Here is a 20,306-nt window from a genome sequence, read left to right on the forward strand (position 1 = left end):
AATTTTAGTGAAGGGGATTACGTGCAATCAAACACACATTGAGTTCTTTTGCCAGTTATGAGGAGCAGACGTCACCATTAATGAATTTTGTGCTCTTCTAGATGTAAGGAGATGCAAGAATTGGGGCTTATAAAACCTTCTCCTGAAAACATCTATCTGAAGCTCTATTTTGTCAGTTTTCCCACAGCACAAAGTGCTCCATTCCTGATCTCCACTGTGAACTTTTAGGGAGTGTTGGAGGTCAGCGGCTACAGTGGCTTGTGATTGGTTATAGTACCAAGCAGAGGTAGATGGCAAATGTTATAAACGATTATTCCCCTTAACATTTCTATTTGAATCATTTTTTGCTTACATTTTTCTCCATTATAATTTTATATTATACTTAAAATATAAAGACTTATGATTGATAAAAATTCACTGTTAAATCTTTTATTTGTAAATATTAGAAAAGAAAGTTATTTTTGCTATCTCAACTTTTTTATAATTTTCTTTTAATTGTATCTGTGTTATTAACCATATAATAATCAATAATGCAAATTGATATAAAGTAACATGCATTTACAAAATCAAACAAGTTAGACGGAAGTATCATTTTAAGAATTACTTTTATTTATTGGCATTTATTTTGAAATATTTTCAAAATAGACGTGATCCTTATTTTGTCTACCTGTAGATTCAATACCCTTTAACATAGCATTTATATAATCATATCGTACTTCTTAAATTTTAAAAAATGTATCCTTTTCTTAGTATTTATATTTATTTTTTAGGATAAATATATAGTTACCATTCCTTCTGATTCTTTGAATGTCTTGGTATTACTTTGGCTTAACTACAAACATAACAACATTAGTGGTAACACAATTATAGAATTATAATATTTTTTCTCAAAGCTTTATAGCTATTTCCATAATATTTTGTGGCTAGTCAGTCTTTAATAGAAGAAGACAAGGCTATTCTTTGTTTTCTCTATAGAAGTAATTTTGTTTATTTTTTTTCTGGTCCACTTTTAAATTTAACATTTTGAAATAGATATAGATATATATCTATTTTGCTTTATAATTAAGCTTTAAACATGGTATATTCTTTTACTTATCTTGATATGCCTATTTCCCTGCCCTGGGAACAAATCTGGGTATCCAACAGTTTGGCACATTTTCTTGGTTGTTCTCTGATTGCTTAGAGTCAGGTCATACCCATGCTTTAGTTACTGCACTGGATGACTGGATTTCTAATGCTATTTCCGTCTTTTGAGCTGCAGTTTCATTAAAATTATGTATTATTTATTGTAGAAGCAAATGAAAGCTTATATTTGTAGGTAAATGGCATAAGTTTTAGTGGGATGTGGAGGTCACAATACCAATGTTTAGTTGATATAGATCTTTACTCTAAATAATGATGAAATTTTTTGTTGTTAAGTTGCCTTCCTGCATTCCTTCCCTCTTCTTTTCTTTTTGATTGGTATTTTTGGCTCTAAAATTTATTTTTTTGGCAAAATCTTATTTGAATTGATACAGAGATGAAGGATACACACACACACACATAAATGTCTATATAAACTCTGCTAAATAATCATAAAATCTCTGTTTCTCGAATCAATTAAAAATATTTTAAGAATGCTGCTTTCCTTGAATTAAACTTAATTCTTCTCACTTATTTACTAAGCAGCATTCCTTTGTCATGCACTGACTACAGCCTTGTTCTTCCACTAAGTAATTGTGTTTTATAAATTTGCAAGCAACCAGAGTGATTTCAGAATTTGTCAAAGATTTACAAAAAATTGACATGATCTTAACCACATGCTGCTATTGCCAATATGCCCATTAGAGTGATGATTTTACTAAAAGCAATGTCTAACTCCTTTACATTCCTACAGTAATGGCCTTATTATTATACTACAAAAGATGACATCTTCAAATAAAAATGTCTAACTCTATAACAATATTCCATGAATTCACTTATTACACAATATTAACAAACTACTTAAAGAATGACTCAAAACCATATAAGATATTATTTCACATGTATTGGAAAAAATAATACGATGAAGTAAATTAAATCTAATAGTGTTAAAATATTCAAAGCCTTTCTAATGATAAAAACTTTAACTATAAAATATTCTACTTCAAAAATGCTTTCAGAGATGTTATAAATGGTGAGAGGATTATATATCATATATAGTTTTCTGTTTATGAATTTGATTATAGCAATGGAACAGTGTAGTATTAAATTTAAAAAAGTGCATATCAATTGAAGATATAAATTAACCTCAAATTTGGGTTGTAAATAATTTTATATTTAGCTTTCAGTTTTCTTTATGCGTTTTTATATAATTTCAGGAAAATAATTATCATATACAAATGTACAGATCTGAGTTTTTATCTAATATGTCTCAATCTCAAGAGTTCTAAAACCCCTCCATTTCCTTCTTTCCTTCCTTCCTCTTTCCTTCTTTCCTTCCTTGGTATAAAAGTTAATTGTTGGCAATATTTTATCAGAACTTATAATGTGAATGAAGGATGAAAGATATATACATATATACACACACACATATAGTGATGATCCAACTTGGAATAAGTATTTCCATATTTCTATGAAAAAATATGAATGAATTTAACTATAGTATGTAATTCCTAAACATTTTTCATAATATACAGTATATGTACTTACAACTTCATACAGTGAACTTAATTGTTGAATATCAACCTTCATGCATGGAAGAGTTTTTATGTTATTATAAAGTATACTTTAATAATTGTGATAAAGGAGAATTACATGGTGTTAAGGAAATATGTTAATGTAATGGGCTTTGTGAATTCACAAATTAGCTGAGCCATGAGAGTGATTGGAATTAGATAGGCAAATCCCTTGAGGGGAGTAGGGGATTGATCTGTAAAAGATTATTTCTAAGAGTGAGATTAGCATGTGCATGCCCCTGTAGCATGAGGGAACATAGTTAAGTACGAGGATTGTCAGAAGTATATTTATGGTAATGATCCTGAAGGTGAACAAGGAGTGATTTGAGGCTACTAACAAGGGTAAGGCCAAATATGTAACAGTCAACATATTATAGCAGGCTGTCCCGCGAGCCGGCCCTCCGCCCGCGCTGCGGGGTGGGCAAGCGCCCCGCGGGGGTCTCGGGCTCCCAGCCCACTGCCCGGCCTCCCTGCCACATGCTATCCGTCATCCGGGGACGCCCCTCGCCGAGAGATCCCCTCAAACACAAGTCACCCTCCCTCCCCACCCTCCTCGCCTTGCCCTGCAACCCCGCCCCCGAACCGCCCTCCCGATCCCCGTGCAGTACCCCCCGTCCCTCGCCGGGAAGAACGGCAGTGACTCCAGCAGCCGTGGCGGCTCTTTGAGCCCAAGGGGCGAGCGAGGCAGCCATTGGCGGAGGCCGCTGCCTCCGGCTGTCAATCCCGCTGCCCGGCCCCGCCCCACCGTCCAAGCGCGGCAGGACGCAGGGCCGCGGGGACTGTCGGGATGGCTCCAAGATGGCCGCGCGCTTGGGGTCCACAACTGCTGGCGGCCCCGGGATCCGTTCACTGCCATCGCTGCTGACCGGAGCCGCCGGTCGGCCCGGGGACTCCGGGGGCTGTCCCCGCGTGGCGGGAGGCCGCCATGGTGACCCTGGAAAAGCTGGCGAAGGCCTTCGAGGCCCTCAAGTCCTTCCAGCAGCCGCCGCCGCCGCCGCCTCAGCCCCCTCAGCCGGCACCGCCGCCGTCGCCGCTTCAGCCCCCTCAGCCGGCATCGCAGCCTCAACCGCCACCGCCGCCCGCCCAGCCCCCTCAGCCGGCACCGCAGCCGCCGCCGCCTCGGCCCCCTCAGCCGGCACCGCCGCCTCAACCGCCACCGCCGCCCGCCCAGCTGTGGGTCAGGAGCCGCTGCACAGACGGTGAGTCCCTGCGGGCCCCTCCCCAGCCCTGCGCGGGTCTCTGTCCCTCCCTCGGCCTCCCACGAAGGCCCCGAAGCGGTCCGGGCCCCACGCCTCTGCTTTCCCAGCTGCGAAACTCGGGAAGGAACGGGGCTGTGTTGTGATCGGGGGCCGCGCGTCCTGTTCGGCTTCCTCTGAGCCACTCCCCACCCCTCTCCTCCTCTGGGCCAGGTGTAACATTTTGTCTTCCCTTTTCAACTGATGGTTTAAAACAGTGTTTCAGATAACTGTCAAAACACTGTACATGCAAAATACTAGGTTAACTTAAGGGAAGGAGTAGGAGAGAAGGGGGAAAGGAGCGAAGTTCACCGGTCACTTCTGTGGGGGTGGGTTAGGTGGTCACAGTGGTGAACGCGTAACTGCTACATGGCCCCGTGCGCTTACCATCATAGTCGTTACTGTTACTAACCCCAGACAGTTCTGGTATTAAGGAGGCATGACCACAGAACATGTGCTCATTGAGCTTAATTTTACACAAACAGTAAGTTTTCCACGGAATCAAGACAGGCAGTAAACGCCAGCTGCAGAGGACAGCTTGTGCAGGGCTGGGAAACAGCATGGCATGATCAGAACTTTAGTTTGACTGGCTTGAAATGTAGAGGGAAAGGGAAACTTCACACTGATGAATCAGAGAGGAGATAGCTGTTTTTTATTAAACTAAAATGGTTGAATTAGCCTTGTTGATTAATGATTTGCCTTAGCAATGTGAATTTGGATTCTGCAAGTATTTTATAAGTTCTGTAAGAAGCTTGTTTTAAAATTTCAGAACTCTTAAGGTATTAGAAGTTCAGTTTTATTTTATAAGAATTTTTAAAAAGTGTTTATTTAACTCAATTAGAACAGAGTTCCTTTAACATAGGAGACTTTATTATCTCATGTATTAATACCCTCTAGAGGTACACAATGAAAAATGTGATTTATAAACAGATACATACAGACACAAGGAAAACAGAGCATGTAGCTTCAGTAACAGTTTAAGAGAAAAGTCAGAAACAGAAATTTTCCCTGGTCAAAATATCAAAAAAAGCACCTGGGGCTTATATCCCTTAATTGATTTGAGCTCTAAATGGACAAATACACATTTTTTTTAAAAAAAAAATTGCTAAGAACAAGATTCTTTTTCATGTTGAGTAATAATTTTGGAGTTTAAATAAATACCAACAATAGAGCTATGAGGGAGGAAAAATATAAAATACTAATTTTTTTATTTGATTTCATCGTAAGGTGCATTCTTAAATACATAGGAGACAACTGTCATGATTTGCACAACTCGCTTGCAAATAGTTCAACAGTATTAACAATGATTGAATTTAGGTGGTGGGTATATGGGAATTTATCATCTTATTAAACAGTTTTCTGTACTTCTGAGACTTATAATAAAACATTGGAAGGAACCTGTTAGACATAAAGCTCTATGTGAAGTAATTTGTTCCCTTTGTGAAATTCTAGGAAGGTTAAAATGCATGTTCATAACTTCAAGAAAGTCACAAGCATTTATGATGTAATCAGAACTACCTGAGGATCTGTGAAACTTGGTGAGTTGATGAATTTTTTAAAATGCTTAAAACATTTTGTTTTTACAAAGATTACAGGAGTAAGACAAGGTAAATCTTAATCAACTCTTAATATTTTTTTCCTGGTTGATGTGATATAATTAAATGTGGGGAAAAAAAGGTAAATTCTAAAAGGAGACACTACCTTGATGGTTTTCTATGGAGGAAACTCAAGCAGGAGGAAGTTTACTTTAAAAACATAAATTACTGCTCTTTATAATACATTCTAAGTTGTCATTCTTTTGAATGCCTTCGGTTCCAGACAGATGTGTTATTCTGGGAGATCATCAGGACTTCTGGGTATTTGGAGGTATTGACCTAACCAGTGGAACTGCTGATGTATAAGAAGTTGTCCAGAATTTTGGAAAACTGATTAGTAGAGGTAAATAATGTTTCCATGGCAAGTGATGACAGAAAGTGACTTCAGTGAATTTTCCTTTGTTTTTAGGCAGATGTACCTAATCATGCATGTTAACAATGATTACAAGCTGGAGACTGAGAAGAACTGCCATTTTTACCAGCTGGGATGCAGAAAAATTTGGACTTCTGGGTTCCACAAATGGGCTGAGGTAACTAAGACAGTAAACATATCTTCTTGGTCAACATGTATCTCAGGGTAATCACAGATGTGTTCCATTACCTGATACTGTTTTAATTTGGATAAAAACAAGAAAATTTAAGAAATAGAGTTTGTCTTTGCTTTTAAATCAGTTTGGCAAAACAGAACAACCTCTTAATTACTAAGCACAAACCAATTTTTTCATTATTTTTAAAATATTTTAGTTTCTATTTATATTTGTTTTGTGATAAGTAAGTAAAATCTGTAAGCTCAGAAAATAGTCAAACCTAGGAAGCTGCTTCTGACAAGTGAATTAGCCTATTGAAAATCTGATTTAGATCCTTGGCATTAATTTTCAAGTTTTTACAGTTTCCTTGGATTTCTTCTATCCAGGAAAACAACATGCTCTTTTTAGATGACTATACTCTGATTATAGTCTCTCCTTTATGGATTCAACACTAAATTGTAACCATAGGTATATTTTACCATTTACAAAAGTGCCTGGTTGGGAAGTGTAATACAATGATTTTGTAAATTGAATTACTCTAAAATTTCAAGGATTTATTTTTAATTCAATTATGATTAATTTTCATTTGTCACTGGCTCTTAATGCTTTATTTTAAAGTGTCTCTCATAGAGCCCCTTCTTTCATCTTTTCCCTTAGGCTCTCTGTCCAGTAACTCTAAGTTCTTACATGTTCAAGGTAGGCTTGTGTATTTTTTTAAAGGCAGGCGCACCAAAAAGCACTTTCCTGTGACTATCCTCTGTTTTGTTCATCATTTATGAGTCCAAATTTTATAGAATTGATTTAAAGAATGTCATATCTTTCTTATTATTGTGAATGGTTTTTAAAATGCTTTCCTTCTGACTCATTTCTGCATACTTTAAAATAATAATTTGAATCAAATAAGTATGGGAATAAAATCACAGTTGCTTGTATCACATTTGATTCCATTTATATGGCAAAGTCTTATTATTATGTTGTTGTTATGAACATGCATTTCATAATACACTTATTTAGATGAATCAGAGCTTATTCATTAAGGTCATTTACTTTTAGAAATATGTAATTTCTTGTGAATACATGTATATAGAAATACATGTGTCTTTTTATAATTTAAGCAGCTTAAAATACAGATAAAATAAATCCAAGATACAAGATAATATGCCTTGCATTAATTTAAATTCATGTGAGTTAAAAGACAATTTGAATATTGTTTCCCATTTTCTACTAGCTTCTTGATCATATTCAGCAGCACATTTACCTTTACATATAATTAAAGAATCTTTTTTATTTCTACTGTAGCTCTGTCATAATGGAAACTCTGCCGCAGAATCAGCTGTTATCTATCCCATGTGGTCAAGTGCAGAGGTGAGAATTCTCATTTGTGGGATGACCACTCACAGCTTTAAATGTTTTTACTGTAACTGCTTTTATAAGGTAGCAAGCTAGAGAGAGAGAGAGAAACAGAGAGAAGAAAAGAGTTCTCTCTGCATATTCCCATGTTGTGTGATGGCATTAGTCTTCTTCTGCTGTATTTTTCTAGAATGTGTGTGCGTGTGTGCATATATGTGTGAGAAATGTCTTGTCTTTGTCCTAATAGCCACTCTTCTCTCCCTCTAGTTCTTTTCTCTATCCTCCCCTCCTATATTTTTCTTTTTCATCAATATCTTCTCTTTCAAAAAATTCTTGATAAATCAAATTTCCAACTTCCTCACTTTTAATATGGTAAAGTTACTTGGATCCCCAACATCAAGGGATCTCATACTTTAAAGTCTGTAAGGATTTCCAGAGACACCTTTTAAAAATACAGATTTCCAGGCCTTACTTTGAGCAGTCCTCTTCCAGTAGATCCAGGGTGAGGCTGAGCATCTCCAAGCCTTCCCCCTTCATATTATGGTGCAGGGGATCAGGGGCAGTTTTCCTCTTGGTCTCCCTGCTGTTGCTATGAACAGTGGCTACAGCATCACTAATATTTTTCTTTCTTGTTTTAATTGCATTAATATTATCAACCAGTTAATAGCATTTTCTTAAAATTATGGTCAAAAGCATAGGTGTTTGATTTATAATGGTATCTGCAAACCACTCTTTTACTGAATTAATTTGTTTTGCTTGTATTTCCAAAATTGTAAACACTGTGAGTTAAGTGACTGCTTTGCTTCAACTACAGGAGAATGTGAAAACACTCCAGAAGAGAGAGGTTGCATATATCAATGCAGACTCATACATAGAAGGTAAATTTTATTTCAGATTGTCATGAAATAGTATACCAGTATTTAAGTCTATCAACTCCAACTCATAAACTAGGATTATCTTCTTTCTATGAGATGCCTCAATAATACCTCCATTTCTCCATTTTACTAGAGAGAACATTATTATGATTCAAATGAATCAATATGATTCATAACTAAGCTATTGATCCTAATTTCTTTAGTATATTTACCATTTGCCTATCTTGAATTACTACTTAATACTTTAGTACTTTTGACATTCTTCCTGTGGAGCTATTTTTAAAAGTTGGGCTAAAATATTTCATACAGAAATAGTTCCTGTATGTATTGGAACAACTCTGAAATAAGCACCCACTACAGACTTCCTTTTGACCCTGACATGTGGCATGTGCATCTGTAGGCTTTCATCGTATTATGGTTATTTCTAGGTAAGTGTCACAGGACACATGTTAGTTACTGACATGCTCTAGTCTAAAGTCTTGATATTGAATTGAATAAATGAATAAAAACATGAACATTATGGCCTTACCACTTCCTTTGCCAAAGACCCCTAGGTACTGCTGCCGTAATGAGCAATGACCCTTACTTTTACTGCAGGAGCTGCAGCCTTAGCAGCAGAGTCCGCCTCTGCAGTCCCCTATCCTGAGTGTGTACTGCAGCCTCTCTGGCTCCTGAAGAGTTATTTCCACCTTGTGTTTTAGTTTTAGCCAGACTGTCTGCCTGTCTGTCTATTTATCTCCCTACCTATCTATCTATTCTAAAATTTTATTTATTTCTTTTTAATGAAGTACATTTGATTTGTAATATTAGTTTCAGGTGTACAGCAAAGTTACTCAGTTATATACATATACATATACATATACATATACATATACATATACATATACATATACATTGTTTTTAGATTGTTTTCCATTATAGGTTATTATAAGATACTGAATATAATTCCCTGAGCTATACAGTAGGTCCTTGTTGGTTATCTGTTTCATATATAATAGTGTATATCTGTTAATCCTGAACTCCTAACATATCTCTTCCCTTCCCCCTTTCCCCTTGGGTAACCATAGTTTCTTTTCTATGTCATGAGTCTATTTCTGGTTTGTAAATAAGTTCATTTGTATCATTTTTTTGTTTGTTTACATTCCACATATAAGTGATAGAATGTGATATTTGCCTTTCTCTGTCTGACATACTTCACTGAATATGATAATCTGTAAGGTCCACCCTATTTTTAATTCTCCAGGAATGATGCCTTGAATTTGAAATCTGTTATATATTGTTTATAATTAGAAAATAAAGTTAGAATTAAATACAGGTTTGTAGTCCATTTGGAGGTATTAAAATTCTCTCTTATTTATTTTGCAGGCAATTATACACTCAGAGTTGACTGTACACCCCTTCTTTTCCAGTTGGTATATAAACTGACAAAAGAGGTATGTAAATAGATCTGTTGTAATGATTTCTGATGAGTAGATAAATCAATAACTTCTGTTTTCTAAATTACTAATATTTAAACTGGTGACAGACATAGCTGATTTGTATAAACAAGAAATCAGAACGAGCTTTAATACACTACTTATGTGACATAACTATGAGAACAGTAGTGCTAGTCTCTGTTCTAATAATAGTTCCTAATAATTATATACATTTGTTAAAATGTGCGTGGTCTATTGTTTTCATGGGGCAGAGTCTCTTTGATATAACAGAAAGAATACTGAGCTGGGTTGGGGAAGCCTTGGCTGTGAAGATTGCCTTGGCTATTCATTCATTCATTCATTCATTCAGGAAGTATTTATTGTGTGGTTACTATGTATCAGGTCCTATGAAAGGAACTCTAGCAGCAAAAGTGATAAAAGGACAAGGTTACTGAATCCAAATACTTTGTAATCTAGAGAGGCAACAGACCTGTAAATGAGGACTCATACTTCACTTGAATATTGGATACTATATACAGTGGAGGACAGTTGCAGAAGAGAGAAGTTAAAATCCTGGGGTAGCTGGTGAGGTTGGAAAGCATTAGAAGGTGTTTAGAGAAGGATTAGGGGTTAGGCTGTAAAATGGAAGGATGTGAAAGTGGGGAGAATGTTTCTCCTCAGAGGACACAGGACCTAATAAAGATGTGGATGTGTGAAAGAACATTTCCTGACCTCTGGGCAATGCAATATAACCTCAATGTAAGGTGTTGGTGAAAAAGCTGGTAAGAAACGGGGCCTGACACATAGGCCTAAATGTTCATAAATCTGGTGATGGTGAAATTAAAGAATCTTTAACAAGGTTGTACATTATCATTTTTATTCATTAGAAAAATTACTCTGTATCAGTGCAGTGAATACGTTAAGCTTTAGTAAGTCTAAAAGCAAAATGGAAATAATTCCACATACTTATTTAGCACACAGGAATTTATAAATACTAGTTATTGATGTAAAAAGTACTCTGAAAATGCTACTGCACTCTGAATCTCTAAAAATTATGTGATCTACTCATTGAGTATATGTGTGCTTCATTTAAATAACCCCCATTATAGAATTTAACTGTAGAAATGTTTCTTTCAAGTAGGTATCACTTAGATGACAGTGGGAAGTAGATGTCACATCTCTGTGTTCCTGTTTCCCAATCGCCCTTCATCTTGCCCTGTCCTTTTCACTGTTAGTGTCTTTAACATCTCATCCTCCCAAGTGAGCATCCTCCCATGCCCATCACAACGCCCACCATACTGGGAAGCTTAGGTCCTTGATCCTTTTATTGAAATGTCCCATAAAAAAATCTAAAAGCACGCTGAAAAGACAGCCCTTGTTGGGGAATCCTTCTCATGAGATACATTTACTCTCTGTCCTACAGAGGAGGCTCCTGCCTTTATAGGAGGGGTAGTAAGAATTTTAGGGCCAAGAAGGAGAAGCTTAGGTCTATCGCCTTTGTACATTTATTTAATAAGTATTAAATGTGTAAGTGGTTACCATAGTGACAGGATAAATCAAACATAGTTTCTGCTATTAGTGTGTTACCTGTGTAGCCAGGAGAGACTATGATCAAGAATTTTCAAATCCAAGATAGAGATTAAAATCACCAAAGGGTATACAGATAAAAGTGTGGGAAGCAAAAAATAAGTATCTTGGTTTATTATTTTACATGTTGGAATTAAACAGCCTGCTTAATGGGAAATTGCAAATTTTTTCCCATTCTAAAGCCTCTTTTACATTAATTTGAATTTGATTTTCATGCCACTTTAGATACAATATATTTGTCTTTCAGAGTTTTTGTTTTAGGTAGTTTTTTAACAGTTTAACTGGGAAATTAAAATGTATATTTAGAAGTTACATTATCAGGATGAACTAATTAATTGTCCAGAAGAGAAGAGTGAGATTTTATAATCTTGTTTGATTTGATTGTCAGTGGAAGAATCAGACATCATTCATCTGGAGAAATGCTATTGGTTGCTGAGGGCTCAATCCAGAACTGGATGATTTGATTTAGAGACATTTGGCCCATTGGCTTCACCACCAATTCGTCCATCTCTGAGTGAAGGTGGGAATCCTTCTATTTTCTACAAATGTTCTTTGCTAAACACCTGAGCCTTGTTCCACCTTTGGAGCCTTGTGTAAGTCGGTTTACCTTTCTGCACTTGAATATTCTCATATGTAAAATCAGTTTGACCAAGACAATCATTATGAAAGTGTGCTCCAGTGTGGTGCCTCAGCATCTGGTGCAGGGTCAGGGTGGTGGACACTGACTAGGCAAAGCTCTAGCTTCCACACATGACCCCACCTCTTCCTCAGCTGAGGAGTGTCTATTGTATTTCTTTTATATAGAAGAAGGTTCCACTGCTGTATACTTCCCCCACCCTTAAAAAATTAAGAAACCACTAGACCATCTCTAAGGTCCCCACTTAGCTCTAAACTTTTCACTACTATATATACATATATATATATTTTAAATGAGGTTTACAAGGAGCAGTTGTGGGTGATAATCACAAAAACTGTATTTGAAATCTGAAAGCTTGGGTTCTTCTTCTGATTCAGACCTTTTTAAAAAAAATTTCTTACTTTTAGCAAGTCATTTAACTACTTCTTAGCTTCAATTTTCTGCTCTTTGAGGGCACAGAATTAGATTCTTGAAATAGACAGTCTGTATTCTTCAGGTTTCTAGTGTGTTTTAGAAATATTTATTTGTTAGGGAAGCTAGAACAGACAGGGTTTCCACTTCAGCAGTGCAGTTATGTTTTTACCTTTTTATAATTAGAGATTGAGAAATCATTTCATTTGAAAATAAAATGATTCCATTTATTTTTATGAAAAGTTTAAAAACCACAGGATTAGATTATAAATTGCCCTTTATTTCTGAAATTTAATATATTTAGTTATACAGATTAAGTGGTACAATGAATACTGCAGTACAGAATTTCTGTCTCTTATAATATAGTGTGTTAGTTTTCTTTGCTTCATGAAGGAGCTGTATGAATCTCATTAATAACAACACAGTATATCTTTGATAGAGTTCAACTTTTCTTCTTCTTTTTTCCTTTTTCTTCTTAGTCTTTCCAAATTAGGATAATTGTGGTCTCTGACATTTTTCCAGTTAAATTTTTAAAATACATCTTTATTTTTTACATTCTACAATCACTTTTGACTTTTGGAATTAATATAAGATAGAGACAGGTATGCAGACAAAACCAAACACTAAATGATAGTATTTTCTTCTAGGAAGTTAAATTTTGGTTATAATTATGCCGGGGGGTGGGGGAAAAACTTCCTAAGACAGTGGAAACTACTGCTAACTTTTAAAAACTAAATCAGTTTATGCGAGTCATGCCTCCTTTCATAGGCATGTCATTATTAACAGAAAGTTTGTTGGTTGTGATTTATTCTGTCTGTGTTCCTATTTTACAGGTTTATTTAATGCTTTTGGTGAAAATCATGACAGCCACATAGATTTTAAGGAGATATCCTGTGGGCTATCAGCTTGTTGCAGAGGACCTCTGGCTGAAAGACAGAAATGTAAGTGTGTTAAACATCACAAAATTTGGAAGCTATACAGAGAAAAAAATTAGCATCCATTCATGTAAAAAATCATCTGATTAATCCTTGAATTTTCATCCCTTTTGCAAATAGCAATCTCTTGCTAAGGTTTTACTGAGGTCAGTGTAAAGGTTCAATCATCTATTCTTTTTTACTGTGGAGTAATTTAAGATCTTTGTTATTAATAATGGTTGATTTTCCAGATAAATGTACAATTCATGATAAATGAACTACATCAGTCATGATGTGTTTGAAAATGTTAAGCATATAGAAAATATTTTCTGGTAGTCTATATAGAAAATTTGTCTTGCTTAACTTGAATTCCAACTTATTTTCTATCACTGTGTATATTGATATTTTATTAGCAAAATTAAATTTATGATAAAACAATTTTATTAAATACTAAATTTATCTTTTAAACCTATCTAAAATATTATGGCATAATTTGTAAGCATATTACATTCCTAAATCTTAACCATATTTGTTTAGGAAAATGCAGCAGTTTACATTTAATTGGAACCTAATTCTTACATATTCACTAGGGTCATTATCTCTGCATCTTTCTAAAATACAGCTTCACAAATACTGCATATTTTGGGTATGATACTTAATAGTTCAATATTCTTTAGTAATGTTGTACTGTGATGCACTCAGTTAACTTAATAGCATAATTATTACATGGGTGTGTGAAGTAGATAATTATTTAATCTTAAAAATTTAGATTTCTTTTATCTTCCCTGATAGTATACCGTTACTCTAACCTGGCTTTGTGATAGATTATTTGTTCACATTAAAGTTCTGGTATTAAAGAGGCTGAAGTCTTTGTTTCTCAATTGAGGTTGTTGTCTTAAATTTTTTTTAAATTTATTTTTTTGCCAGTGGACTAGTGGAAGTTAACCAACTAGACTAACTAGAATTTTGCTGATATTGATGTTAATTAGCAAAGTGCTGATATTTTGGATTTTTAGTTTGTTGTATATAAACTTCATTGAAGAATTGAAATTGTTCTTAGGCAAAAATATTGGGTGCACATTAATTACATTGGAGAGGCAAAATCTTTATACAGTCATCTCTCATTATCTGCTGAGGATTGGTTCTGAGACCCCCTCAGATAACAAGTCCATGGATGCTCATGTCCTTATGTAAAATGGCATAGTATTTGCATATAATCTATGCACATCCTCTTGTATACTTTAAATCATATCTAGATTACTTTTAGTACCTAATACAATGTAATAACTTGTAAATACAATGTAAATGATATGTGAATATTTGTCAGTGCATAGCAAATTCAAGTTTTGCTTTTGAGAACTTTCTGGGAAAATTTATATATATATATATATATATATATATATATATACTTTTGATCTATTGTTTATAGCTGTGAATGCAGAACAAATGGATACGGGGAGCTGACTGTTCCAGCTTTTTGTTGATTCTTAATGTAGATGGAATATTTTCAGCATTGTAAGAATCAACTCTGAAGTGATCAGTTATAAATATTAGAAATTAATTTAAAAGCTTGAATTACCTTCTCAAAATCTGTGAGATATTGTATAGTAACTTGGCCCTTCTTTTTCAGTTTTCAAGAAATTTAACTTTAGATTTAGATGAAAGATAGAGTTCTCTAAGCTGGCTAATTATATAAGGAGAGAGACTTGTGAAGTGTACAGGAATTCCTACAAGTTCAAAGGACTTTAATGACACAATCTCCTCCAAATAAGAACTTAATCCAGAATGTAGTTGTTTGAGGAACTAAGTAATTTCACTAGGGCAGCTTGTAATAAAATGTATTATACTTCAGAATATAAAAGTAATTTTCCTCCATAAGAGTTTGTTTTCTTTAGTTTGCTTCAAGGTATTTGATGTTGATGGTGATGGAGTTCTCTGTAGGGTTGAACTGAGAGACACGTGGTTGCACAGAGGTCTGGAAGGACAACTGCACCGATGATACCCTGGTAAAGTCTGATTGTATACATCTTCTTGCATGTAAACTTCCAACAGGAACATAGAGTGAAGAATTTTTTAAAAGAGGTTGAGAAAAAGATTTCTTTCTACTTCTAGGTTCTATATTATGCTACTCTAAATATACATACCCAAAGATGCAAAATTGGGAAGAGAATTTGCCTTAGAAAATTTAATAAACTGAATGTATTATGTAAAAAAAAAAATGAAACCACTGGAAAATTGTCATAAATTTTTAAGGTAAACAAGCAATCTATTTCTGGAATTAAAAAAAAAAAACTTGACCAAAAAAATATTTTATACTTCAGCTACTGTCTAATAAAAATGATACCTTCTCTTTCCTAACTATTGATTTGGGTTTCTGGTTTTAAAGGAATTACTTGTGGATCTATCCAACATTGTAGAAGACACATAGAATGCACATGACACCACAAAGGTGAGTCTAGCAGAGACTAATTTATTCTTTTCTAAAAATACATTATATTCTGAATTGGTATACATACGTTATATATACATACTTGAATCTCTTCTGCATCATCCCTGCTAAATGCTTATTTGGACCTGTGGTTACAATAACTCCAAGTTGTCCCTAAGGAAAGCCCATTCGACCTTTAAACAACTCCATTAAGTGTTATTTACATAAAAACATTATATTTTATAAGCTAGGCATTTTGTAAAAATTAAGTAGAGACAGCCCTTGCCATCTGTAGTTTATAATCTTTACTTCTCCCAGTTTAATACATTATGGTAAGACAAACCTTATATTGAGCAAAAGAAGCCACAATAAAAGAACAAATTGTACAATTTAATTTATATGAAGTTCTAGAACAGAGACAGAACTAATGTTAATAAGTGTTACAATAGTGATTTTGGAGATGGGTGATTTAACTGAGAAGGACCATAGGATATCTGGGATGATGGAAATTATTTTTCATCTCAATCTGGGTGGTGTATATAGTTTTTAAATTTTTTTTTCAATAATATTGGTGAGGGTCTGTCCTAAGTTCTTTAATAGCAGCCAGAATAAGTGTATAATAGCAGAAACAAGCATGTACTTTACAAAGAATAAAGCCTTGAATTTTTTTAGTTTCACAACATTTATTAAAGATATTATAATAGGTTTGCCTTAATGTCTATGTATCCCTGTGAAACTGAAGATAATCCATATATGTGAGACACATATGAGTTAATTTGACCCTTTCTATTCAAATGTTGACATGTACCAAGTTGCAAATGGTAGGATGTAGACCATAGTGGCCTTACACAGGCTTAGAAAAATAAGTAACATTTTTTTAATCACAAATCCAGAAGAAATCATCATAGTCTTATTAACTGACACTCAATAGAAATAAATAATAGAAATGAATTTTTCAGGGCTTGATCTTTGTTTGGCAATTCAGATAACCGTCTTCATTTACTTTTCTGCCCAAAACTAAGGTAGCCATTTCTATTTGGTATATATGAAAACAGAAACACAGGAAAGTTTCTATTAGGAAATACCTTATGTAGAGATACAATTTCCATCCCCTTTCTTCTGGGTGTTTGATAAGTATGGAGGTTATCATTTCTGTCTATTTTTATATAAGACCGAGTTTCTTCTTATGGCTGTACTTTTGAACATTAAAAAAAAAGATCATTTAGCTGCTCCATCTCGGTGTAACCATAATAATGAAATGGTAAAAATTTAGAATAAATTTTGGACCTTTCAACCAAACCTATTACCCATATTCACTGGTGACTAGACGGTGACAATATTACCCATTATTTTGTACCATTACATTGGTGTTAATATACTTCAATGGAAGTTGCATCATGAAAGCCAATAATTACCATCACAGTGCTTTAAAATCTTTTCTTGTAATAAATGGTAATACAGAATGAATACATGAGTATCATTAATAGTAAATATTATTAAACATCTTTAAATAATAAATCATTAGATAATAAAAATATAATTAAGTAATAAACGCTAAGAACATTATTATTCATCTAGGATTGTTAAGGTGATTGTTCAAAACATGAAGTAAGAAGCATTTGGTTATATTTTTGCCTGCCAAGAAATATTGTCTACTGTATATAAATGTAATTTTTGGTACACTTTGACACCAAAAAAAAAAAATACTGCTTTACTCAACTTGTGAAAGTAATGTTACATTTTATTTTGAGGAAATGTTAATATAGATACTCATTTATTATATATATTTAGTTCTTTTAAATCTCTTAAGAAGTCTAATAATATTGCCAGATGTTTTAAAGATCTTAGAAAATTGTTAGGGTCAAAGGGCATAATCCAAAGAGTTTGGAAAAATGCTTTCAAAGTTAATAAATAGTCCTTTTTCTCTACCCAGAGCCTTTTGTGGGTTCTGTTAGTAAACTTCACCTTGAACCAGAAGATACTGTGAGTTATTTCCCAGGTCTTACTGGAGGAAGTTTTTTGGTGATAAATTGCCCACGTTATGACTGACTACTTCAGAGTTTGGTTACTTTTGAACTTATTCTTGCTGGCCTACTTTCAGATGAATACATAGCATCTACATTAAATCATTAGTTTTCTTTCAGACAAATGACCATTGCAAGTTTAATAAAACAAATTTAATTCAAATAATATAAGAAAATGAAGATTTAAGATATTCTTAAATATTGTTTCTCTTTCAGAATGGCCATCTTAACTCTAGAAGAATATCAGATCTGGAGTGTGAAAAATGTTCTTGCCAATGAGTTTTTGAATCTACTTTTCCAGGTATGTTTAAGGTAAATGACAGAGACCGAGGGAAGTGGTACCAGTAGTTCTACATCTTTTCCATTATGTAGTAGTTAGACAACTAGACTACAAAACCATATATTGTCAAAAGAACTGCATTAACCTGTACACCACCTGCAGATGGTAAGTTAGAGCGTGCGTGCTTCTTAGAGTCACAATGTGCATGATAGGAAAGTAGAGTATAGCTGATAATGTTTATCTTAATAACTCATGATAGAGCAGATTGTAGACACATAGAAAAGAATTTAAAATGTAAAATCCATTATAATTTGCTATTTTTCTTTACTTTTTTTTTAAGACCCTCCCTAACAAGTAAGGCAGTGTGGACAGAGACATAGATCATAAGTTGGCAGCTGTAAATTTTTCACAAAGTATACCATCTTTCCAGTTAGGAGGTTATTTTAGATGCAGAGCTGTTTCTTAATTTTCTTTCTTTCTTTCTTTTTTTCTTTTTTGTAATTTAATTCTTTAGAAGGTCCAATAAAGATTGAAGGAGAAAGGAGGAAAGAAAAGCTGTCAGGGGTGAACATGAAATCATAAAACTTGCCAGATTTTAAGTATTTTCCCAGTTAAAGTATTTCTCTCTGCTCCAATTTAAAGAAACAACTTATAGTTTCCCATTTTTCATAATTCTTCAAAAATATATGTTGATTTAATACTATTTTACAGGGGGGAGGGGTGTGAGTAGGGACAGACTGGAAGTTCAAGATTTGTAAATACTGACAGGTATATATAGAATAGATAAACAAGCTTATACTCTATAGCACAGGGAAATATATTCAAGAATTTGTAGTAGCTCATGGTGAAAAAATATGAAAACAAATATACGTATATTCATAAAGGACTGAAAAATTGTGCTGTATACCAGAAATTGACACAACACTGTAAATGGACTATAACTCAGTAAAAAAATAAAGATAAAGATAAAACTACTAGAACATTATAAAAAAAAGTAGTATTTTAGATTTTTCTTATTTTATTCTCCTTGTCTTATAAAAGCACCTCTATGAAGATTAATAAGGCTTGATATCTTTATATCTATCATGATCCTCCATTGTAAATACAGAGTAACCTGCCTGTGACACAGCTATGTTAGAATAAATGAAAATTGAACTCTTCCTGACAGCTAATAACTAATGTATATTTAAAGCATATGAAATCTGATAAGCCTATGATGCCCATTTAAATCAATCAGTTTCTCCACTGTCAGTTATCAGCCAGGCTCTAAGTTGATGTCTTTAAAAATATAAATACATATAAAAATAATATAAACCTACTATAAACAGAAATGACTTGCTTAGTAATATGAAAATTGAGCAGCTATTTTTATCTCATTTAAAATGATGTCCTCAATTACTTTAAGTTATCATTAATTTTATAGACATTTTGACCACTTAAGTTTGTGTCTGAGTCATCTTGCAGCTCTTACATAGCAAAGCATTTTGAACTTTTATATTGCCTTTCCTATTTTCTCATGCTTATCAGGGACTTGCATAGGCACTATATTTTCTATGACTCTATAAACAGATGTATGCCTGAAATTATCTTTTGTGTCTCAGGGTTTCTAGCATTATATTACTGACAGATTTTTTATTGGTTAGCAATCTAATTTTTTTCTTGGTATATATAGTCCTTTCAGTCCTTTCAAATATATATATATATATATAGTCAGTTTTCAATGTTGTGTCAATTTCTGGTGTGCAGCACAATGCTTCAGTCATACATGAACATACATATATTCATTTTCATACTCTTTTTCACGATAAGTTACTACAAAACAGTATTGGATATAGTTCCCTGTGCTATACAGTATGAACTTGTTTATAAATTGGGAGTTTGAGATTTCCAGGTACTAAATATTAATATTACATTTTATGATGCTCACTTTATCCCATATTCAGACATGCTTTTAAAACTTTATGTTCACTTAATATATAAGTAAGCAGACTTACTCTAAATTGTTTTATTTTATGTCTGTTTCTAAAATAGAATTAGCTAATAAATTCAGTGATAAAAGCTTGAATTATACTTTTATTTTATTTGCCAAGATCCCACTCCTGGCTGACCATTTTGGGTATTTAAGTATAAAGTAAGTAAATGTCAGCAGAATTAGGAAACCATTCCTGTGGTAATATTATTTTCAGTCCTTTCAAATAAACTCAGTGCCCAATATTTTGCAGAGGAAGCATTCTAAACATGATCAGGATCTTCTATCTTATACGTTTGTCAGAAAGCATCAAATGTTAAACAGTTTGATAAACAGAATAGTGCACCACACTGACCCCTACCT

At 34.0% G+C, this 20,306-nt stretch overlaps 1 protein-coding gene across 5 annotated transcripts in view; it reads left to right on the forward strand.

The window, feature by feature from the left end:
- Positions 1 to 5,942: 5,942 nt before the first annotated feature.
- LOC140694151 (putative N-acetylated-alpha-linked acidic dipeptidase) overlaps positions 5,943 to 20,306 on the forward strand; it is a 64,228-nt gene continuing 49,864 nt past the window's right edge. For 2 of the 5 annotated variants that reach the window (XM_072957562.1, XM_072957560.1), the window contains exons 1-10: positions 5,943 to 6,056; positions 6,711 to 6,749; positions 7,353 to 7,418; positions 8,218 to 8,281; positions 9,644 to 9,711; positions 11,669 to 11,800; positions 13,162 to 13,269; positions 15,138 to 15,248; positions 15,629 to 15,691; positions 17,911 to 17,995. In XM_072957562.1, the coding sequence (XP_072813663.1) occupies positions 5,952 to 6,056; positions 6,711 to 6,749; positions 7,353 to 7,418; positions 8,218 to 8,281; positions 9,644 to 9,711; positions 11,669 to 11,716 (390 nt within the window). In that variant the 5' untranslated portion in view covers positions 5,943 to 5,951 and the 3' untranslated portion in view covers positions 11,717 to 11,800; positions 13,162 to 13,269; positions 15,138 to 15,248; positions 15,629 to 15,691; positions 17,911 to 17,995. Of the gene's footprint in view, positions 6,057 to 6,076; positions 6,104 to 6,710; positions 6,750 to 7,352; positions 7,419 to 8,217; positions 8,282 to 9,643; positions 9,712 to 11,668; positions 11,874 to 13,161; positions 13,270 to 15,137; positions 15,249 to 15,628; positions 15,692 to 17,910; positions 17,996 to 20,306 lie in introns of those variants that run through there. The other 3 variants (XM_072957563.1, XM_072957564.1, XM_072957565.1) reach the window with 3 other exon arrangements.

This window comes from Vicugna pacos, unplaced genomic scaffold, assembly GCF_048564905.1.
Source record: "Vicugna pacos unplaced genomic scaffold, VicPac4 scaffold_20, whole genome shotgun sequence".
NCBI lineage: Eukaryota > Metazoa > Chordata > Mammalia > Artiodactyla > Camelidae > Vicugna > Vicugna pacos.